Source organism: Nansenia antarctica (genome assembly GCF_963989245.1).
Source record: "Nansenia antarctica genome assembly, chromosome: 7".
NCBI classification, from domain to species: domain Eukaryota; kingdom Metazoa; phylum Chordata; class Actinopteri; order Argentiniformes; family Microstomatidae; genus Nansenia; species Nansenia antarctica.
In genome coordinates this window covers 55,811,854-55,836,955 of record NC_137677.1, presented here as the reverse complement: position 1 = coordinate 55,836,955, position 25,102 = coordinate 55,811,854, and the positions used below count along the sequence as shown (strand labels likewise).

General features: G+C 42.0%; 1 protein-coding gene across 1 annotated transcript; it reads left to right on the top strand.

Moving 5' to 3' along the window:
• On the top strand, window positions 1–23,834 carry scn1laa (sodium channel, voltage-gated, type I-like, alpha; the record flags this gene model as incomplete). The annotated part of the gene is made up of 26 exons (XM_080535416.1): window positions 1–258; window positions 1,069–1,232; window positions 1,442–1,522; window positions 1,618–1,746; window positions 2,331–2,422; window positions 3,677–3,922; window positions 4,466–4,529; window positions 4,850–4,991; window positions 5,864–6,070; window positions 6,535–6,813; window positions 7,734–8,105; window positions 8,510–8,642; window positions 8,854–9,092; window positions 9,208–9,381; window positions 9,585–9,941; window positions 10,333–10,824; window positions 16,045–16,183; window positions 16,278–16,432; window positions 17,244–17,417; window positions 17,715–17,837; window positions 19,373–19,648; window positions 19,908–19,967; window positions 21,823–21,961; window positions 22,073–22,173; window positions 22,277–22,547; window positions 22,636–23,834. 26 exons carry the CDS (start codon window positions 1–3, stop codon window positions 23,832–23,834), a joined length of 6,066 nt encoding a protein of 2,021 aa, XP_080391542.1.
• Window positions 23,835–25,102: the final 1,268 nt, after the last annotated feature.

Below are 25,102 nucleotides of genomic sequence, written 5' to 3'. Positions count from 1 at the left end.
ATGGCACAGCTGCTTGTACCGCCAGGACCAGACAGCTTCCACCCGTTTTGTCGTGAGTCCCTCGATGCCATCGAGAAGCGCATCGCAGAGGAGAACACCAAGAAGCCCAAGAACGAGCGGAGCAATGATGACGACGACCTCAAGCCCAACAGTGATCTTGAGCCGGGCAAAACGCTGCCCTTCATATACGGGGACATCCCTAAAGGACTGGTGGCCACACCGCTGGAGGACCTGGACACCTTCTACAGAAATCAGAAAGTAGGTTTGTTAAAAGAAACTGGGCTTGGAATACAGCAGGGGAAGGTTGTTGAGATCGGTTGTTAATGCTACACCGTTTGAAAAACATATGTGGTGTGTTTGAAAAACATATGTGGTTCGGTTTTATGTTAGAACACAGCTGAATGATTCTAACTTAGCATAGACAGTCATGGAATGCCTTTGTAGCTGATTGCTACATTGCTATGTTTGCGTCTTTATGAGTGTGCAGACTGCTTCCTATCCAGCCAGTTGTAGACAGTGTTGTTGGAGAGGTCTATATGTGTCATACTCAGTTTTTCTTTACTTACTTCTAGAGTTACTTGAGGGTAGTGGAGGCTTTCTATGCTGTCTTGTCTAAATTCAGCTGTCATCTTTGAGGTGATGAAACACGTTGTCATCCACCTAGAGGCTTTGTGTCCCAGGTGACAGGAAGGAAAAGGCTTTGAAAGAGCATCCTGTATGAAAATCTATATGTGACATATTAACAGTTTACTAGATGGGCTACAGCATGCAGTAGAAAAGACAGAAACTACAAGTATTGCTATCCTTTTTAAAGGGTATTTGTCTTGTTCTCATTTCACAAGTGGCCAGTGACATCGGTTGTTGGTAGACTTATCAATCAATTAGCAACCGTTTGACTACTTTTAGATCAAAACATACTCTGTGGTGCGGGGGGGGTTGTATGAATGCAGAATCATTGAAAATCATCAAGAACAATGTGTTTTAGGTGTGTTGTTTAAAGACCACTGCCCCCCTCTCTCTCTCTTTCTCTCTCTCTCTCTCTCCCTCCACCCCCCTTCGCTCTCTCAGACCTTTATAGTATTGAACCGAGGGAAGACCATCTTCCGGTTCAACGCCACATCTGCCTTGTATGTATTAAGCCCCTTCAACCCTGTTAGAAAAATATCAATGAAGATTTTGGTACACTCATATCCTTTCATCATCAGGAATGAAAACCTCATGAAATGTTTACAGTTAATATCCCGTATCACATATCTGCTTCCTGTTTGTACAGATAATTAGTGCAGCCTGATGAATTGTGTGCATAAGCTAACTGAGCGTAACGTGGGTCACCCGATATGTTATCTGCCTCAGCCAGGTCTTGTATATCATGTGTAAACAGCATTAAATCAACCCATCTGGACAGTTTGGTTTCCTTGACAACTGCCTCCACATTGTTTAGCATGGTAATCATGTTCACTATCCTTACCAACTGTGCGTTTATGACCATGAGTCAACCGCCGGACTGGGCAAAGAATGTAGAGTAAGTCCTTTTTGAATCCCAAAATATATTATACACACATTCACACAAATACTATTATCTCTGAGCACTAACAAGTCATCTTTTGTTTTAAACAGGTACACATTCACTGGAATTTATACATTTGAGTCTCTTGTTAAAATTCTGGCAAGGGGCTTCTGTGTAGGAAAGTTCACCTTTCTACGAGACCCATGGAACTGGCTGGATTTCTGTGTTATTGTCATGGCGTAAGTATCTACTAATTTGTCTGTTAGGAACAATTTGTAAGATGATGTCTTTATCGTTAACTTTTGCTAGTGCTAATATATGTTACTAATGTTAACACTGCATTCACCGTAACTTTGGGAATTCATGTTGTACTGTCATGCTTTTACAACAAATCCACCACTATACTCCCAAAAATGTCAGCATTTGTGTTACTAACACCCATTTGTCATCCTGGAAATGCGCTGTTATATGTACTTCAGTACCATCTGTTATTGTGTAAGGCAGATGAGTTACAACATCTACTGAAGAACAGATCATAAACAATAATACAACCCCTTGTTAAAGTGATGGTCCTAGTGTTTTACATTAGTACTCTATCTGTTATGATACTGTACTCCTGAAGTCACAATAACAAGACCACAAGCATAGGATGAAAAATGTGGTATTTCACTGTCCAATCTTTGAAAATAAATCCCATTGCTTATTTAATGTCCTCAAATGAGATATACTGTACATTCTTACCCCCATGTAATACTGTTTGAGGAGCATGTATGTTATCTCCTGAAATACACAAGCTCTATTGTAATTGTGAATTTTCCTGCAGGTATGTAACTGAGTTTGTAAACCTAGGCAATGTTTCAGCTCTTCGCACTTTCAGAGTACTGAGAGCTTTGAAAACAATTTCAGTAATCCCAGGTAAGGAGTTGCCTGCTGCCAAGTGTCAGCTACAGTAGCTAGCCCCCCTGTGTGATTCTTCCTCCTGCGACTGCTGTCTGTTGTGCTGTCATGGCGTCATCCCTTATTCCAGATTATGTGACAGAGTTTGTGGACCTGGGCAATATCTCAGCCCTGAGAACGTTCAGGGTTCTCCGTGCATTGTAAAACTATATCGGTCATCCCAGGTGAGAGCCAGGTTAAGGCTGTAAAAGTTTAGAGGCCAAAAGGCCCGTACTATCTGTACTACTCACTCCATCAAGGTTAAGATTCACCTCACCTTATCTGATGGTTAGCCTCTCATCCTGCAATATAGCCAGTAAACGCATGAATCTGAACCAGTCAATTGAAATGGAAAGGATTCCCTGCTTTTTAGACATACTATTATTCGTGCTTGTCTTTTCTTTTTTTAACAGTCTTTGTGTGGGTCCAGTTAGTCGATTTTGTTTGCATGATGCTGTCAACTCCAGCCTGTGTGATCATGTTTTGTGGTGTCGTCTCCTCTCTTTCCCTTGCTGGGATGGTTGCTGGTCAGTGTTTCCTTCCTGACTGCTGTCTGCCTTCATTGAACTGCTCCTGTTCAATGGAGACAGACTGGGATGTTTGTCTATTGAGGGTGTGTCATAATACCAGACTGATGCATGGCCACCCTCACAGATGTGCATGCTGTTATAATAGTCTAAGACATCGTTTCTGATTCAAGCTCAGTAGGTATTAATAACAAACACACACAAACACACACACACACAGGCACAGACACAGACACAGACACACACACACACACACACACACACACACACACACACACACACACACACAGTATATCTGTATGTCAATGTGTGGCTAGAACAGACTGGTCACCATTACCACTAAGTAGGACTTCTTAGTTACTGTTTAGAATATAGAGTTGTGTACTATTCTATTTCTACAGTATGGAATGTAGAATCACCCATAAAAAGTAACCCTAGAGATCATCATCTTGGTAAAGATGACACAGACTTGAGAAAACACATACATATAATTACTTCACAATTATATGAGCTGCTTATTTGGGACACATTCACAGTGTTTTCCATTACACATTATGTATGAACAGAGCTCATCGACTTCAGCAGACCGTTTCATGCTGTGTTGTTTACATTATACTTCTGGGTGTGATAGCTCCTTACACTGTCATACAATGTTGTATACTAAACTACTGTGAGAATAACACACTCACTCTGTTGTGTCCCACAGGCCTGAAGACCATTGTGGGTGCCCTGATCCAATCAGTGAAGAAACTGTCAGATGTGATGATCCTCACCGTCTTCTGCCTAAGTGTCTTTGCCCTAATAGGGCTGCAACTGTTCATGGGCCATTTGAGAAACAAGTGCATACGGATACCGCCTAACTCCACCGACACCTTGAATGATACACTGCTGGACTTGAACGGGACAGATTATAACACGACTTTCAACTGGACAGAATACATAAACGATAAGAGTGAGCATTGTGTTTGTCTCCAGTAATTGGAGGATTAGCGGAGGCCACTAGCCTGGGCCCATTATGAGTCATTGTTACTGTAGCTCATCGCTAACATGGCAAACTAAGCAGGAGCCTAGATGGAGAGAGCAATGAGGAGTGACAGAGATGGCTGAGAGGGGTCTGTTAGAGGTTTTCCTGGTGGGGAGTGGGTATTGTGGTGGATGATCACAACAACAAACAACAGTCTGTTTGTGTATGACACTAGTGGCATGTTTAGCTGGTTAGCACAGAGGGTACTGAGTCACCACCCAAGTGGGAAAAACAGCATCGAGATGGCCATGGCAGTAGGACCTGGGCAGCCGTAGAGTGGTACTGTTAATACTGTCATTATGTTAGTAACAAAACCTTTTTAAAAGATCATGTTTCTCCTTTATGTTCAGTTATTCTGTCTTCCTTTATGTTTGCATAAGCTTTGTTTGCAAATGACAGTGACCAGATGATTTGAAAGTCATTCAAAAACCCCACTTGGCAACAAATTGACTTTCTCTCTCTTTTCTGTAGAGAACTATTACATCATTCCAGGTAAAAGGGATGCTTTGCTTTGTGGAAATGGAAGTGAAGTTGGGTAAGATGACTATGTTTGTATTGAACAGTCAGGATGTGATATTGATTGTGTGTGTGTGTGTGTGTGTGTGTGTGTGTGTGTGTGTGTGTGTGTGTGTGTGCATGTGCATGTGCGTGTGCGTGTGCGTGTGTGTGTGCGTGTGCGTGTGAGTGTGAGTGTGAGTGTGAGTGTGTGTGTGTGTGTGTGTGTTTGTGTGTGTGTGTGCGAGTGCGAGTGTGTGCGTGCGTGCGTGCGCCTGTGCTTGTCTCTGTCCACGCTCTTGTGTATTTGAGTAATGTACAGTATGTCTGTGAGTTTCATAGATGTTGTATTTTTTGTAGGCAATGTCCAGAGGGTTTCTCGTGCATCAAAGGGGGCCAGAACCCAGACTATGGCTACACCAGCTTTGACTCGTTCGGCTGGGCCTTCCTGTCTTTGTTCAGATTGATGACTCAGGACTACTGGGAGCTCCTCTACCAACAGGTCATTGTTTACAAACTACCACCCATGCATGTACTTCTTATTCTGAAAACTACAAGCATGAGGGGGTATATCTGGTAGAAGTACTGTACTGTATGTTTTTCCATACACTCATTTGTAATTCTCTTTGGCCATTGAAAAAGAGCCACTGTATACTGTTGGGTTTGATTGAATTGGGCTACTCTATTATGTTGTCATGTTAGGGACACGTTTGTGCTAGCTTTATGCTCTGAGACTGTGTGTGTTGTGAAGGTTTTGGGTATCCCTGAGTGACTGGTCTCTGCCACTATAGGCCTCCCTCTGTTCCTCTGCTGTTGGCTACACCCGTAAGGAACACCATGTTTAGTACCAGGTTAATTACATTTTTAACTTGATGGGAACCTAAGGAGTGCCGTTTCTACTTTATCCTGTCCTCAAAAACACAAATAGGCTTCATTTGTTGAGTTGTACAGAGGCGGTAGCGGTGTCTCCAATTACAAAGTACAAATAAAAGAATGTATTGTCTGTAGCTTGTTCAAACAGACCTCTTAATGGAGTGCAGGTGCATCTTCACCTAAGGAAACAAAGATGATGACTCTTGTTTGGACTCAGGCAAAGATCAAGTGAATACCCTTTAGAGCAGATGTATTGCAGTCTCTTGAATAGGGTATAGCTAAGCAATCTAGTCTCAGCAAACAGGACAACAATACCCTCACAAACCCCCAGATCAGGTTTGCAATCAATGTCACATGGTTGGTAAAAAAAAAAAGTGTTTCCAGGATTGCTTGTTATTTTAGCATGTTGTATCATGGTTCTAGTTATATTGTTCTAACGTTCTCACTGTAATACTAGAAAAAATAAAGAAATAAAATGGGTTCTCTCCGGGTTCTCTCCAGACCCTGAGGGCAGCTGGGAAGCCCTACATGATCTTCTTTGTGCTGGTGATCTTCCTGGGCTCTTTCTACCTGGTCAACCTGATCCTGGCTGTGGTGGCCATGGCCTATGATGAGCAGAACCAGGCGACCATTGAGGAGTCCAAGCAGAAAGAGGAGGACTTCCAGATCATGCTGGAACAGCTGAAGAGGCAACAGGAGGAAGCACAGGTGCAGTACTATGACATCTCAACATCAGGGGAGGATGGCGGATTAGAAGCCAGAGGACAGGCTCATTATAATGCATGGAATGGAATGGAATGGAATGAGGAATGGTATCAAAGACGTATCAAACATGCCTAATTCCATTTTATGCATTACAATGTGCCTGTCCTCCGATTTCTACCTCCACCTGCCTCCCCCAGCTCAACATGTTCCCCATTCCAACCCTGTACTCGTCGTCTGCTCACACACCTCAACCTATATAGCGTATGTGATTGGAGGGATATTGATATTGCTAGTATTGTCTTATTTTCAGTCTGAAAATGGCTTACAATTACCTTTATACCTTCCATGTGCCAGAATGTAATTGAAATGTAAGTAATGTTAAGTGGAGTTTCTATTTTCTGCTGCAACTTTTCAATTCTTTGTTACCCCTGACGACCGTGGGTGTCTGTGTGTTGATTGGCTGGCAGGCGGCAGCAGTGGTGGCGGCTGCGGAGAGCGCAGAGCTTGTTGAGAGAGGGGCGCTAACTGAGGACTCCTCCGGGACCTCCAAACTCAGCTCCAAGAGTGCCAAAGATAGGCGTAACAGGCGTAAGAAGAGGAAGCAGAAAGAGGAAGAGGGGGAGAAAGTGGACGATGAGAAATTCCACAAGTCTGAGTCGGAGGACAGTATAGGAAAGAGACGCTTCCGCTTTTCTATAGATGCTAACCTGCTCAACTACGACATGAGATGCTCAAGTCCACACCAGGTCAGACTAGCTCCGTCATCGCATTATAACATGCTGCTTTCTCCTTTCTTATACCTACCTTCACCTTTGTTTACCATGATGTTTGTTCAGTCCCTCGTATAAACCACTCCCAGTGTGTTACCTCTCTGTCTCTATCATCTTTATCCTTTAAAGGTGAACCATGTGGTTTTGTACTTTGTTGGCCCTCTTTGGCCACACTGAAAATTTGAAAATGCACATGTGCATATCCTTGTAAACAAACTAAACGTAAAATAGGTACGTAGAGGCCAGTGCTTCACCCAGACACCACACCACATTTTAGAAAGCGCTTTGTTTGGACCAAAAACTATGCTCTTTGCTGAACATTGTTGTTCATGTGATCTAATTCCTTGATGGCTACCGATTTATCATGGCCATTTAGCACTATATTAAAGCTCAAATCTACATACTGGACCTTTGTTGCATTCTTTTCCTTTTTGGTCAATTTTTTCATCATCATCGTCATCATTATCATTATCACCATTATCATTATCGTTCTTATCATCTTCATCACATTCATCATCATCATTCTCATCATCATCATCAACATGATCATCATCGTCATCCTAATCATGTTCATCATCATCTACAAAAACAGCAGCATCGTGGATTCCGTCATTATCATTATTTGATATGCTTCTATCATATGTGTTGTTATCACAGAGGTCATGCTCTAGATAATCATCATCATCATCATCATCATCATCATCGTCGTCTGCGAGACATGATTTTTCATCTTCATAATGTAAAGAAAACGGTTTTAAATTCACCTTTCGGATGTATGTGTTTACATCGGAGTAAAAACTAGCTCCAAAAGAGATAAAAGAAACATCTCCATCATCCACATCATCTCTCACCATGTATGCTTGTATCAGGCACTGAGGACTGTTTCTCTCTCCCAGTCCTTCCTGAGTATACGCGGATCCCTGTTCTCCTCCAGACGGAACAGCCGCACCAGCCTCTTCAGCTTCCGGGGCCGGGCTCGGGACTTGGGCTCGGATAACGACTTTGCAGACGATGAGCACAGCACGTTCGAAGGCAACGACAGTCGCCGGAACTCTCTATTTGTCCCACGGAGGTCTGAGCGACGCAGCAGCAACATGAGCCAGAGCAGCGTGTCATCACATGACCTGCTGCCAACCAATGGGAAGATGCACAGCTCGGTGGACTACAATGGTGTGGTGTCCCTGGTTGGTGGGGCCTCAGTCCCTACTTCACCTGTGGGACTCCTTCTACCAGAGGTGACAGTAGATATGGCCACTACTGATGACAACGTAAGGAAGTGTAGTTTAGCTTGGATGGCCTGATCTCTCTCTTTCTTTCTACACCAGCTCTGTGATGTCTCCACCTGCTGTGACTGTATCTTTGCTGTGTTTGTAGTGTGCTTTCCCTTCTCTCTCCTCCATCTCTCCCTTTTTCTCTCACACAACGACTTTCAATTGCTCTGATATAAGCTACTGTACACATGCACTGTATTTGCTACTGTACACATGCACTGTTTTTCACTGTTTTTCATATGTATATATATATATATATGGTTATAGTTAGTTATAGTTATAATTACTTGGGTGCTACTGAGATATATTACTGGACAGTGTTTTGGTCTCAGATGAGTTTATCAACTCAAAGATTTATCCAAATGATGTCACTTCCTGTAACCTGTGAAATGTGTCTGCAGGGCACCACCACTGACACAGAGTACAGGAAGGCCAGATGTGGCTCCTACCAGGCCTCTATGGACTACCTGGATGACCCTGGAGCCAGACAGAGAGCCCTGAGTGTAGCTAGTGTTATAACCAACACCATGGAAGGTAAGTAGCCCACTGATATTGTTTGTTTACTACACTCCATTACCAGACTCAAACCTTACCAGGTTTAAAGTCAAGCAAAAACACATTGCTTTGAATGCCGATTAACTTATTCATTTGCAAACATCCCCCATACATACAAAAAGCAGAATGAGAATGTATTGATTACATTACGCAACATCGTATTCTGTTGTTTCTCCCATATGTTTATCAGAACTTGAAGAATCAAGACAGAAGTGTCATCCTTGCTTCTACAAGTTTGCGAACACCTTCCTGATCTGGGAATGTTCTCCAGTTTGGATGAGGATCAAGAGGCTGGTCAGACTGATTGTGATGGACCCATTTGTAGACCTCACCATCACCATTTGTATTGTTATGAACACAGTGTTCATGGCTATGGAGCATCAGCCAATGTCCGTTGAGTTCAAAAGAATGCTGAATGTGGGGAACTCAGTAAGTCATACTGCTATGTACAGTATGGTTTACCATTGGTCTATTTATTTGGAATGGGTCTTTTTGAACGGATGAAATGCTAGTACAGTAACTGTCATTGTGTTGTTTTCTACAGGTGTTCACAGGTATATTTACAGCTGAGATGTGCTTGAAGGTCATTGCTTTGGATCCATACTATTATTTCCAAGAGGGATGGAATATATTTGATGGGATCATTGTCAGTCTGAGTTTGATGGAGCTGGGTTTGGCCAACATTAATGGGATGTCTATCCTCAGATCATTCCGCTTGGTAAGTGCTATAAAAGACCATCGCACACAAAATAGTACACTGAATGTAAAAAACTGGACTGTAAATGTAATGCAGTAGCAAAAAGTAGCAGTAATTACATTGTAAATGTGGGTCAAAGTACCATGTTACCATACTATGACTCTCATTTACATACAGGTTTTGTTAAATCACCTATTTTGTTCCCTTTGTGTCTTGACCTGCAGCTGAGGGTGTTCAAATTGGCCAAGTCCTGGCCCACATTAAACATGCTGATCAAGATCATCGGCAACTCCGTCGGTGCTCTGGGCAACCTCACCATCGTCCTGGCCATCATTGTCTTCATCTTTGCTGTGGTGGGCATGCAGCTGTTCGGCAAGAGCTACAAGGAATGTGTGTGCAAGATCTCCACGGACTGCACCCTGCCGCGCTGGCACATGAACGACTTCTTCCACTCCTTCCTCATCGTGTTCCGGGTGCTATGTGGGGAGTGGATCGAGACAATGTGGGACTGCATGGAGGTGGCCGGACCACACATGTGTCTCGTCGTCTTCCTGATGGTCATGGTCATTGGGAACCTGGTTGTATGTTGATCTATACTGCTGCTTCTGTGTCAAAGGGGTTGGCATAGCTATGGGGGAACATGCTGGACCATTATACTATCCTTATGGTGTTGGGAACTTAAAAAGCTGAGAGCTAAAATCATTTTTGTGTGTAACTATGGGTTATCCCATAGTCTTTTGCCATAGAGATTCACGCTGTATTTTAAGTTTAGGTCATGTACATGTAAACATGTGAACCAGCCTTAGGGTTAGGTTTCCTGTGTGTGTGTGTGTGTGTGTGTGGTGTGTGTGTGTGTATGTGTGTGTGCGTGCATGAATCTGTGTGTGGTGTGGTGTGTGTATGTGTGTGTGTGTGTGTGTGTGTGTATATACTATGTATGCACTATGTACTATGTATCTGTGTGTTCTTCAGGTCCTGAACCTGTTCCTAGCCTTGCTACTGAGTTCCTTCAGCGCCGACAACCTGGCAGCGACTGACGATGACAGCGAGATGAACAACCTGACGATCGCTATCGGCCGCATTCACCAGGGTGTGGCCTTCATCAAGGCCCTGCTGAGACGATCCTTCCACAGCCTCTGCAGGAGGCAGAAGGATGCCCGGAGCGATCAATGCCCAGAACCCACAGAGAACTGCAACCACACTAGTGGAGGGTGTGGTTGCATCATAGATCCTGGCCACCGTTGCATCATAGAACCGGAATACCCTAAAGACGGGAATGGGGCAGCCAGCGGCACTGGCAGTATTTCAGGGAGATACATAGACAACGGCTGTGGCTACATGCCCTTCATCCACAACCCCAGCCTGACCGTCACTGTGCCTATCGCAGTGGGAGAGTCAGACTTTGAGAACCTAAACACAGAGGAGTGCAGCAGCACCTGCTCGGACGTAGAGGAGATCAAAGAGGTAAGGACACTCACTGGCTGACTTGGTGCTACTTAGTTTGACAAGATTCAGTTCTAGATCTACAGATTGAAAGAAGTGTGTCTGTCTCTGTGTTTTTTGGCACATTATAACAAATATAGAAGAAATTGCTACCATCTTATCTTTGCATTGTAGTGTATTGCACTACTGCATTGCATTAAGTGATAGTATACCAGTTGCAATGACTACCTGCTTCCAGGCTGCCAGCATGGGCATACACATATAATGTAACTAAACGATGTCCATAGTTTGTGTACTTACAAAGAAATTGACTTTTAATCCCTCCATTGTGATATTAGTTCCTTATATTACCAGTTTAATAATATGATTTATTGAATGACAATTGTATGGCATTGATAAGCCTTTGTGTGATAATGCTGTTTGTGTACAGCATGGATTGGCAATAGGCGGCCCGCGGGCCACATCCGGCCCACCAAAGTTTCCCATCCAGCCCACAGAATATATTTTCTATGAATGCGTTCCAGTATTTAGAATATCTAGTACTTTTTTCATCCAATATTGAAGCAACCCCCCTCGGCACTCACCTGGCTCAGTTGGTTAGAGCACCTGTCAAGTAAACAGAAGATCGGGGATGGAGTCCCAGCGGAGCATTGTAAAAAAACTTTTACTGCATTTAGTTGTATAGTACTTGTACTCTGCGACGACAATAAAGTTGAATCTAATCAATACATGTGTTTGAGCCACAGGTTCTAAAGATGTCATAAATCCCTCTGTCAGCTTATTATTGGCGAGTAGCCTACACAACCTGATGCAGGAGGAGTCAGACCTACCTCATTCACAAAGCTGCAACCTTGCTTCGCTGGTTGTGCACTGAATGCCCTCTCTTGTTCAGTTAAAGTTTGCTTAATAATTCCACTGGCATTGGCCATATCCAGCTTTCAAGCTCACAATTGTTCTGTGACGGCCCTCTGACTGTTCAGGGTATGACTCTTTGGAAGTTCCATGCCTTGTGTAATTGTGATGGCAAAGATTGTATTCTTTTGCAACAGCTACCGTTTCAGTGCAGAAGAGGCATGCAGATTTAGCTTTACTGAAAGTTGGCAAGATGAATGCGTACTTGTCAGTCCATTCTTAATTTAAGCTGTGATTTTCCGCTTAAATTTCCCGCTTCAGGTTCTTTGAGAGTGACATTTTGGATAGTGCGTTAGACTGACGATTGGAAGGTTGTGAGTTTGAATCTTGCCTGAAACACACGCACTTAGTGCAACTCCAGGGAGTAATAATTGAAAATTGTAAATCATTTTGGATTAAAAGTGTCTGCTAAATGGTAAATTATTATTTAAATTATTTTGATGGATAAAATGGCAGCTCTGCTAAAGTCAAGCCAAAATATCTTGATCGGCCCCTGGTGGCTGGCTGCAGTATATATATAGGCTAATAAACAATAATAATAATCAATAATGTGCTAATTCTGACACTCGCTAGTCAACTAACACAGCTTGTTTTGTGAGCCTGCTAACAATGTAAAGTAGTGTTATAGTTAACTAGGTAGCAGTGGGGATTACTCACCGAATCCATTGCATTGCAGTATTTTGGCTTGATTAGCGAGTTTGTGTTGTGATTTTCAACAATGTTGAAATGTAGTTCCGTGTTTCAAAATAAAAGTCCGAACATTTTGATTGGTTGCTGACATGCGTGCTGACATGCGGACCAAAAACATTAGAATGTGTCACATATTCTGGCCCATGGACAAATGTAATTGGTGACCGCTCGTGTACAGTGACATGTCAAACTGACATGTTCCCTTCAAACCCACCCTTCACTGTCTGGTTATGGTTTTGCGGCCTGTTAGGAGGCAGAGAGAAGGCAGTAGAGATGAGTGCAGATGGATGAAGCACTGATTCCAATATTGGCTGTGGTCCTTTGCGGATACATTTGTTGTTTTAGATAAGTAGGATGTTCCAGTGCAGCGGTCGTGCTGGTGCACTTAACCCACTGTTCACAGCTACCCAAGTATGAGCATGTGACGTGACCTATCCCCTGGAGAGCCCATATACCACGTCCCTTTAACGAGGAGAGGCCGCAGAGACAGGAAAATACCAGTCTTCAGATTACATTATCTGCCATTTAAGTCTGAGTGCTCTGAAGCTACATCCTCTTTAGGGAGATACAGTATTTGCTTTCTAGAAAGGCTCATTTCAGCTTTGTCTGAGAACACGGTGTGAACGTAGGGACGTACTGTATGTGTGTGTGTGTGTGTGTGTGTGTGTAAACAAAGTGGTCAGACAATCATGATAGATTGCTGTGTTATTGTTGTATTGTGCATAATGTATCAGGGCTCGACATTAAGGCTTGTCCGCCTGTCTTGGACAAGTACATTTTATGTTCAGACAAGTGGACCTCCTGCAGTTGTCCGACAAGTCAAAACAAAAAAAGAAATCAATATATATTAATATCCGCAAAGAAATTACTTTGAACTTTGAAATCAAACGTTCTCTGGCGTGCACGTAGATCCACGGTAATTGTTGGAATGGGAATGGATTTTCTAACCATCTTCCTTCCTTCCTTCCTTCCTTCCTTCCTTCCTTCCTTTCTTCTTTCCTTCCAAAACACACATTTCCTTATTGCAATTAAATATTCATTACTGGCTTATTACACCCACCTCCCCGTCTACTCTCCTTGTTGCCACAATGCAATTCATAACACCACACTAAATTCATGACACTGTGTGTGTGTGTGTGTGTGTGTGTGTGTGTGTGTGTGTGTGTGTGTGTGTGTGTGTGTGTGTGTGTGTGTGTGTGTGTGGTCACACACGTTGTCATATTTGGACAAGTAACTTGAGCTCTCACACAAGTAAAAGATAAGTTACAAGTGCAAGTACCTTTTTATATTTGTGTTACCTTCAGTTATGAATGTACAGTAACTTTAATCTATTTTGTGTTCAAATGTGACATTGCTTTTCTTACAACTTACAACTTTGCTTTCAGACAGTAGTACAGTATGTGGTAACTTTTGGTGTGACTCATACCACACTTAATCCCATTTGTTATTACAGCTGTTTCACAGACGCTTTCAAGGTTTTCAATGAGAAAGGAGACTTGTAAGACCACTTTATTGTACATAACACTACCCATGGAGATTGCCTATCCCATTTACAAAAAATATAAAAATGTTTCATTGGATTGCTCATCTATTATTTTTTATGCTTGGTCATACTTTACTCCTTTATTTTGATGTTGGTTCAGCAACAGGTCTGATGCTGCAAACCCAATTTGTTTTTGTTTCTATTTCAGTTTGACACAAACATACTACGGACGTAACAGATATAAAGCGTATTTTTTATACTGAAATATGATTATGAATGAGCAACACCGTCATATTTGACAGATCAGCTCATGGTTATTTTAATGTTTTGTTCCTTTGGTTGGTTTGATTTTTGGCTCTGGGTTGCATAGCAGTCAGCAAGCACCTGGAGCATGACAAATCAAATTAACATCCTGTGAGAATTGGATTTTGCTGTTATAATGTCAAAATTAATTGGAGGAATAGGTGACAGCCAAGCATTTGTATGGAATTTCATTTTATGAATATTATCCATAATGGAATGATGAAAGCAGATGATAAAAAATGCTTGTGACATTTCAGAAAAGCTTTAGACTTGAATCACCAGCGTTGCAACAATAGTGCACTTTCAAAAGTGACTGATAGAATACATCATTAGTGATTTCAATAGTAGTACAATCAGTTAGTTTTAATGCAGTTAGAAAGATAAAGTAGTACCTACATCCTAATTGTACATAAAACATAACATCCACATGGAATGCATAGATTATGTTACAGGAATATTTTGCATGGGTAACTGAATACAATTTCACTCAAATGCACCTGAGAACAGGTGTTCCTAACAAAGTTCCTAATAGCACCCATCATTTTGTGGGAAAAAGAAAATTCAATAGTGCCTTTCATCAGTCGTAAAGTCGACATCAAGCATATCCATAATGATAAAAACATATTTTTTTAAAGATGTGATGTGTGATGTAAAGTAGCTTGATGAGTGGTAGCTTACTCCAATGGAGTTTTGAGTGCGGTTCATATATCATTATAGCATGCTTACATCATTCCTCATGCTGCATTAGCCGGTCCCATGACAGCCCAGCGCTGCTGCACTCTCCAGGAAGGCATTCAAGATTGCTCTCACCTCAGGGCTTCAGGAAGAAAAACACAGTACAGACGGCTTGAGGAGAGACACTGAATATAAGTTATATTGTCCTCCCTAATAGTAACTTACATACATAACATTAACTATTAGACATTCATGTCTCAAACTTGCTTAGCTTATCTTATTCATAGATATACACTGTACAGTATACTGCATTAGAGGCATAGTACTGTATTATCCACATTGGTACAATAACCACATTGGTCTGTCTCAAACCATACTGTACTGTAGATAGAAAGTAACTAGATTGTCTCCTCAGCATTATCACATTACTCTCCTACTGTAAGTTATCTTGGCTGGGGTGTTTAATTTCATGTCTCCTAGGCAGATTGGAGTGATCAGGTGACCTAGACAGCTCTGTACTGTAATGCAGACTCTTGATGCCCTCCTTGGTCAAGTGCACAGCAGTTTTTCTGCTGTTAAGCTAATGTGGGTGTCCTCTTTTCGAGATGACTGAAGCTTGTTTACTGTGTAGTAGAAACTGGACATACGTGTTTTCATGTCATGAGGGAAAATGTATCTAGGAATTTTTGATACAGTAAGTCTTGTTGAGTGCAAGGTTTGGGTCAAAAAACCACTGGACATGAAAATAATGGAGCACACATGTCTTTAGTTTAAAATCACCGGCTTGGTTAAAACATGCACTTTTTAGAGAATGCATGCCATGCCACTTAAAGATAAATCAATGTTACCTACAGCCTTTATGGGAGTATAACCATCTCTTCCAACAGTAATCAGCAATAGCTTATATGTTACAGTTTGACTTTCAAAACAAAACATATTATGTGTCTCATCTGTAGGTACTTTTGATTGATTCTGCATGCAATGATATACATACATTTTAGCCATAGGACAAGCGATCAACCCTGTGAGCTTACATAATGGCAAGCAGCCTCACATCCCTGAGTCATCCATTGTCATGAACACAGAGGCTCAGTATGTCAGCTCCTGGGCAGATGCTAGCTTTCCAGACCCTGTCAGGGCTGTGCTATGCTAACGTTGGTTTGGATCTCCCTTTGCAGAGGCTAGCTGAAGAGGATGACCTCCAGCTCAGCTCTTCAGAGGGCAGCACGGTGGACATCAGACCCCTGGAAGGAGGGGAGTCTGTGGACTTTGAACAAGAGGAGTCCATGGATGTCCCTGATGGCTGCTTTACTGATGGTGAGAGATATTATAGAGGACTCAGAATGTAGGAACAGTGATGCAACATGAAACATCTATTAATTAATTAATCCATTCCGTTGTCTCATTTTAGGCTGCATCCGTAGATTCCAATTCTGCCAGGTGAACACTGAGGAGGGCAAGTGGAGGATCTGGTGGACATTGAGGAAGACGTGCTTCAGAATAGTGGAGCACAACTGGTTTGAGAGCTTCATCATCTTCATGATCCTGCTGAGCAGTGGGGCGCTGGTGAGTCGGAATGTCCTTGGTGCTTGTATGACAGACTTGGTTCACAGTACGCTCCAAGTGCTTGATGCTATTGATTGATTGATTGATTGATTATACTTTATTGTCCCCGAGGGGAAATTTGTCTTGGGCATGGTACTTTCATGCTTCAAGTGCAACAGTGACGATACATACAACATACAGTAGACAAAGTAAACAACAGGACAGCAACAAACATTGAGTGACATTGGCAGCAGTTTCCACCTGGACATGGCATCATTTGGTATAAATATATATTGCACATAACCCTTCAAGTGGTGTTTTCGAATATTGCACATGGCCCTTCAAGTGGTGTCTAAGATAAAGTGCAGGTGCTGGTGATCATGTCCTAATCATCGTTTCTGCTTGAGAGAATGTATTAGTTTAATGGAGAATGGGACAAATTATAGTTTTAAGAGCTTATAGTTACATCTTGGCATGCGAAGCCTTCTACCTAGGGGGAGAACTTCGTATTCTGTGGAGAGCGGATGATGGGGGTCTGCGATTATCTTGTTAGCCTTGTCCAGGACAGCTTTTTCATATAGTTTATTTAGGATCACATGTAATAATAAGGCTAAGCATTATGTTCTGCCATGACAAATAATACGATTTTTACTTATTTTCCAATGTATTCGTTTAACCCCTAATTAGCCAGGTAACTGAAAACAAATCTCTGTTACAATTACGACCTTGACATACTGTATCTGATGAGGTTATTGTCAGCAGCAGATGTAGTGTATGAGATTATTGTGGAGGATATGAGATAGTAATCAGATCTGTTTGCGTTGTCATGCAGGCGTTTGAGGATGTCTACATAGAGCGAAGGAAGACAATTAAGACAGTGTTGGAGTTTGCAGACAAAATCTTCACATACATCTTCATCTTGGAGATGTTGCTGAAATGGGTGGCATATGGATTCGCCAAATACTTCACAAATGCCTGGTGCTGGCTGGACTTCCTTATTGTTGATGTAGGTCCTCTTTGGAAAACACCTCTCAATTTACACACACACATGCATGCATGCACATACACACAGCACTCAAATATATAATAGAAAATATGCTAATGGTAAAAAGTCAGCTTGCTCTGTAATCGTTGAAAAGCTGTATTGATTTTTCATAGTATAAAATGCTACTAGTAATCTAGGCGAGTTAGTGACCTATTTAAACTGAAACAATTTCCTCAGGAGAGAGATTGTTCTGCCCACCACAGTGAGTGACAAACCAGCCAGTCCCAGATCCTCTAATGATGTCTTGTCTACTCCCAGGTCTCACTGGTCAGCTTGGTAGCCAACGCCATGGGCTATTCTGACCTGAGCACCATCAAGTCCCTGAGGACACTACGAGCGCTGAGGCCCTTGAGGGCACTGTCGCGCTTCGAGGGCATGAGGGTAAGAGTCACCAGTGCCGCCGACCTGTGCCCGTCCCACCTCACAGTTCACACCACCATCACAGCCTTTACCCGGGGTGACGTCAGCTGACCACAGCTGCAGAGCACAGTCAGCAAAGGCCAACAACACAGGGTCTTTGGTACAATCCACCAGCTGGAGAATAGAGAAGTGAATCAGTCCATGGATTTACATAAGAGATCCCTCTCCTCTCCTTATTCTTCCTTGTCCAGCTCAATGTGTATTTCAGTTTTTCTAACACTAGATATTTCAGAAGTGGAGCCTAAAGGGCTCTGCACACAGCGTGCGATTTCTGTTGCGCGTCAACATTCCATTTTGAAGTTTGAATGGAAGTCTATGAGAACATCGCATTTCAACACACACAGCCCCGATTTTAATCGCACGGCGAAAATTCGATTCCATTCCTTTTGAATGGGACAAAGCACACGGCGTGCGAGTTTTGTCGCACTGTCAAATTTGTGGTTTTTCCCATTCAAAATGAATGGAATCGAATTTTCGCCGTGCGATTAAAATCGGGGCCGTGTGTGTTGAAATGCGATGTTCTCATAGACTTCCATTCAAACTTCAAAATGGAATGTTGACGCGCAACAGAAATCGCACGCTGTGTGCAGAGCCCTTAAGTCCCTAAGTCCCCTGTTATACAGTATGTAATAATGTAATACACAAAACCACACAACACTTAAGCTATAATTACGTAAGTTATTATTACTTTAGTTAATATAAGAAACATTACTGTGTAACACCATGTCAATACAATGTTATTACCAGAGTAATTACATCAGGCATAAGAGAAAATGTAACGTGTGATCGTCTCTCTCCACTTACAGCTATAGCTAACAGCTATAATCACAGTGTATTCCGCTGTGTATTCTGTATTCCACGAGGGAGGGGTGTGGACTGATGAAATCAATGTAGCTCGTATTGATCAGCGGCTTGCATGTTGTGGTGGGCTAGTTTTCCACAGCTGCTGTGACGATGGTCTCTCCTCACATGGTCATCACTGAATTCTCCCATCTGCATGACTAACGTTGCATTACTTCACTGGTTCTCTCTCTCTCTCGCTCTCTCTCTCTCTCTCTATATATATATATATATTTATGTGTTTGCTTTTTTCATTTGCAGTAAACAAAAATGTGTGACTTCGTCCTGCCTCTACAAGGTTTTTTCTGCTTCGTTTTTCTCACAAAAACATGTACTGTACATGTAAACACATAGACATAGCTTGTATGACCTGTAGTTAACTTCCCCCACTTCTCCTTATTCTTTCCCAACTTCTTACCCTGCTGTTGTCATTGTCGTGAATGGTGGTGTTAGCGATACTTGTGTTGAGCTTATACCGATGTGTACACTGGCATTGAAACACTTTACTCTTGTGTTTTCCTATTTGTTTACCATTACCAGTCAATGTCAACACAGCGTCATCATTGTCTGTGCTGAGAATTATGATCATTACCCGAGCACATTTATCTCGAGTCCTATATCTGAGATGGTGTGGGCTGGTGTGTGTTTGTGTGCAGGTGGTGGTCAACGCTCTTCTAGGAGCCATCCCCTCCATTTTCAACGTGCTTCTGGTCTGTCTCATCTTCTGGCTTATCTTCAGTATCATGGGGGTCAACCTGTTTGCCGGGAAATACTATTACTGTGTCAACACGACCACCGACGAGCGATTCCCTGTTAAAGAGATTGGCAACGCAACAGAATGTAAGAATGCAGAGTCGCAGGGAGCCCGCTGGAAGAACACTAAGATCAACTTTGATAACGTTGGAGCAGGCTACCTTGCACTGTTACAAGTGGTGAGTGGGTGTCTCTTTAAGGCTACCTTGCACTGTTACAAGTGGTGAGTGGGTGTCTCTTTACACCTTGAGATGCGTGAGTAGATATTTGATCATATTAGGGCTTATGTCAACTTTTCAATTACATGAATTCCACACTATTTGACTATCATATTGTTTTGTAAGTAAATTGCAAAAAAAGACAGCAGCATCTGCCATGGGAACAGTATCAGTAAATGTTTACTAGTGAGGTAGTAACATTTATTCTTACATTCTGAAGGCTACATTTAAAGGCTGGACGGACATCATGTATGCGGCTGTAGACTCTCGCAATAATCTAGTAAGTAATCTATTTTAAAACCCAAACACAATATTTTAAAATGATAATAGATGGTTATTGTTTATTAATATGTGAAAGGGTCTGGTTAAAAAGTCCTCAAGTCCTCATGGTAATTTTTCAGTTTTTTCCAGATTATGAAAGTGCAGATTGTAAGCTTTCAAATGATGTGTCACATTGAAAATAGCTGAAGAAGATATGCTTATTCGAATGTTGGTCCATCTCAAACCAAATAGCGGAGAAATACGCTTTGAATCAAAACACAGGCTGCTAATAGCTAGCGCTAAAAAATAATTTAGATCAGGGCTGCCAAGTTTCACCAAAAGTTTGGAGTGAGATTTTTTGGCGGTGGAGCGACCCAAAACTGTGCAAAACTGTGTTTCCTGCAATTTTACATGTTGTTCATAATAAACCAGCACAAGAAATGAAAATAATTAACATTTTATAAAACAAGACAAAAATTCAGACAATATATCATATTTATGAAAACTTAATAAACAAATACAGTAGCCTACAGACTCGAAATGAAAAATGGGCCCCATCAACAGTACTCAGCCCCTTGGTCAGCAGCAGAAAGACCCTTGATCATCATCTTATATACAGTGCATTGCTCATAGATGGCTATCATGTTATACAGTACATACCAGGGTTTTTCCTGGGTCAGAATGAGGGCTTGGTGGTTGATCTTGTGCACGCACAGCGCGCCCATTTTTTGGGGGAGGGACCCCCAATTGTTGTATTTGTATTGTAAATTGTAATTATTATGAATTATTATTATTATTATTATTAATGTACCTGGTTATGTTACAGTAGAGAAACAAAAAAATGTTACCAAAACTGAGTATTTACTAGCTAAGATTGGCAAAAGATTTGCGTGGTGCAACCAAAATTAGTAAACAACTAGTTTGAAACTAGCTAGTAACAACTAGGGGTTTAGTAACTACTAAATGCCTGCATTTAGTAATGACTTACGCCAAATTGGTGCAACCCAGTCCAGTAGGCTACCAGATACGATGTTGTAATGTATGCACATATTTTGCTACCACGGTTGCCAGACGGAATTGTCCAGCCCAACCGGTCTAAAAGCTGCCGAATCCACCCGTCCAATGTGACCAAAAGTAGCCCAATCTGGCAACACTGCTTGCTACGTTCTTGCAGCTCGCGTGAACACAGGTTCTTCCATCAGCGCTCGCCTGCCGCTTCGATTGCAGACTCAAGTTAACGCGCGTCCGGTAGCTTTCTTTCAAGGAATTAAAAAAATAAAAGTCCCGTAAAACAATTGTTATTTCTCGCCGTGAGAAATAGAGGTGCGGCGTGAGAGCGTGAGAACTGGTTGAAATGCGTGAGTCTCACGGCGATTGCGTGAGACTTGGCAGCTCTGATTTAGATACAAACATCTAACTGCATGTTTAACACATCACAACATGCTGATAGAACATCAACATGCTAAAAACACATAACTACACATAATTAGATGATCACACACTCTTGCTTGTCCTTACATGTCCTAAAACGTAAGTATCACTTACGTGTAGCCTACGGAAGACGAGACAGTGAATCCAATTCACAAATTATAAGTATTTAGTGATCCTAACATTGTTGTTTCTTATATCGAGTGGGCTCTTCAACACTTCAACTTTCGTAATATGCACAAAAACTGAAAAAAGTGTTTTTTCTCATTTGCGCGACTTGGGAATTGCCAACATGCAGCCCTTTTCACCAGACCGTGTCACATATACAGAATCATCATCATGTTGTTCTTGTTGTTCTTGCTGTTCTTGCTGTTGTTGTAATTGTTGTTGTTGTTGATGATGATGGTGTCATTACTGGATGCTAATGCAAGGTTTCTACATTACAGAACGAACAACCCAGCTATGAATTCAATCTGTACATGTACCTTTACTTTGTGATTTTCATCATTTTCGGAGCCTTCTTTACTCTCAACCTCTTCATTGGTGTCATCATAGACAACTTTAATCAGCAAAAGAAAAAGATAAGTCTTTTATCTAGCCTGTTCATGAAATAAATAAACTGGTGTGCTAATATACAGTACATATGTTTAAAACTGTTCAAGAATTTAAGATGTTTTGTTTTGCTTCTTTACTTTGGGGGTCAGGACATCTTCATGACAGAAGAACAGAAGAAGTACTACAATGCCATGAAGAAGCTTGGATCAAAGAAACCCCAAAAGCCTATTCCTAGGCCCATGGTATGTCATCCCACTTAACATAGCTGTTTCCCAACAAATAACTTGTGACTCTCGGGTCTGTTTTCTAGTGTTTCTAAATGTTTTTCTCCTGTGTTTCCTCCAGAACAAACTTCAAGGATATGTCTTCGACTTAGTTACGACGCAAGCTTTCGACATTCTCATCATGATTCTTATATGCCTTAACATGGTCACCATGATGGTGGAGACCGATGACCAGTCTAAAGAAAAAGATGATACTCTCGACAGCATAAACAAGTTCTTTATTGTGATCTTCGCTTCAGAATGTGTACTGAAGATGATCTCTCTCCGCCAGTACTATTTCACCATTGGTTGGAATGTATTTGACTTTATCGTTGTTATTCTGTCAATCAGTGGTAAGATCCATATCTACCTATATTTGTTGATCTTGAATGTTCCATTTTGCCTTGGCTATCATGTCTTATTCCTCTTTTTACTTTCCAGGGATGTTTCTCGCGGAACTGATTGAAAAGTACTTTGTTTCACCGACCTTGTTCAGAGTCATTCGACTGGCCAGAATCGGCCGCATCCTCCGCCTCATTAAGGGTGCCAAGGGAATCCGCACACTCTTGTTTGCCTTGATGATGTCACTTCCTGCCTTGTTCAACATTGGTCTCCTGCTCTTCTTGGTTATGTTTATCTATGCCATCTTTGGCATGTCGAACTTTGCATATGTCAAGAAGGAGGCAGGTATTGACGACATGTTCAACTTTGAGACGTTTGCCAACAGCATGATCTGCCTGTTCCAGATCACGACTTCAGCAGGCTGGGATGGCCTCCTGGCCCCCATCCTCAACAAGAGACCACCAGACTGTGACAACACTAAAGAGAACCCAGGCACCCCCTACAAGGACAAGGGAGACTGTGGGAATGCCCCTGTGGCAATAATCTTTTTTGTGAGCTACATTATTATCTGCTTCCTCATTGTGATCAATATGTACATTGCTGTCATCCTGGAGAACTTCAGCGTGGCCACTGAGGAGAGCGCCGAGCCTCTAAGTGAAGACGACTTTGAGATGTTTTACGAGGTTTGGGAGAAATTCGACCCAAGTGCCAGCCAGTTCATGGAGTACCATAAACTATCTGATTTCGCGGACGCCCTGGACCCGCCACTACGCATGGCCAAGCCAAACAAGGTTCAACTGATCTCCATGGACTTGCCTATGGTGAATGGGGAGCGCATTCACTGCCTGGACATCCTGTTTGCCTTCACCAAGCGTGTCCTGGGGGAGTCGGGCGAGATGGACATCCTCCGGGGGCAAATGGAGGAGCGCTTCATGGCTTCAAACCCCTCCAAGGTGTCCTATGAACCCATCACCAGCACTCTGCGCCGCAAACAAGAGGACATGTCTGCCAAAGTAATTCAGAGGGCCTTCAGACGGTATATGATGTTGCGCATTGTTGATAGGCCCTCCAACATGTATAAGGAGAAGGTCAACAGCCGGGAGACGCTGCTTGATAAAGATGTCCTTGTCACAGAACATTTGAATGAGATCCCTTCCTCTGACAAAAATGACATGACGCCCTCAACTGCCTCTCCACCCTCATATGACAGTGTCACAAAACCAGACAAAAACAAATATGAGAAAGACAAGAGGGAGAAAGAGGTTGGGAGCAAAGATGGCAGGGAGGGGAAAAAGTAAAGGAATGCTGGAAAAATGCAAATTGACATTTCATTCAGTGACATTGTTTACAGCCTCGAACAGCCTTGAAGGTGACCTCTGTGTCCAGTGGACTCCGTTCTTTGGTATGGATATCTATGCTAAACTGACCACGCTTACTTGAGTCTAATTCAAGGTCGGTGCCTAATATGAGGAAGTGACTCAAATTCTTATTATTAGGCTGTAGGGGGGCCGATTTTTCCAAGTGATATTGCTGTGGAGACAAGAAAATGGTTATTCATGGTTACTTTAAATAGGAACAGGTACAATTGTTTTTGTAAGTTTTGTTACAATCTGAAACATTTAGTTATGCTGTAACTTCTCTTGCAGCTAGTTCTACCAGTGCTGCATTCAGTGTCTTGCATTTTAACTGCCATATTATTGACAAACTTCTGTTTTTAATCCTATTATTTTTAAAACTCATAGGTTGGTTGTGTTTACTATTTTTGTAAACTTTTTTTTTCTTCAAATGAGGGGTGTCATGTATTTCTTATAAACAAGTACTCTTGTTTAGTAATACGTTTATATGACTTGACTGATCATTACGACCAGTATTGCTGCAGTTAGGGATGTAGCTGGAGTGCAATAGAAATGTAGAATTGCATGAATCACCCATGATTATGCATGTAAGCTTCCACTATCGCCAACATTAGTTTGTCTCTCCTTCTCCTTGAAGTCTGAGTTGCTCATACAATTGATGCTTTGATGAGTCTAAAGTCATCCATAACATGAGTGTTTACTCACTCCATTACAAACCAACAACAGAACATTCCTCCTGAGCATGCAGTCCAAACACCATGACCTACAACTGTTATGTGACATCCGTTCTAGAACAATGACCTCATATACACATAGCCTTACATACATACTGTACACCTTACATAATATTATTGTACTGTACAACACGCAGTTATCTTTAATTTCCCTAACGGCTGATGCACTGAGTTGTGTTTTCATAATCTGTTGATTTATTTGGCTGGTACCCCACAGGCAGTATTGTCTGAGTTGTATTTAGTTATCTTTACTACGGTGAATGGTAGAACTCATTATCCTCCTCACAGTGTAACTCAGATGTAATTCTGCTAATGTAGCCTACAAACCTCCTACAGGTGAAACCTTGTATACTTTATTAGTACATTCTGTGTACTTTGTGTTTTTTTGTACTGCAAGATCATTGGTCAGTGCTATCAAACAACTCAATCATTTACTAAACACAAATGACTCCGAAATGGTTTTTCCATAGTTATTAA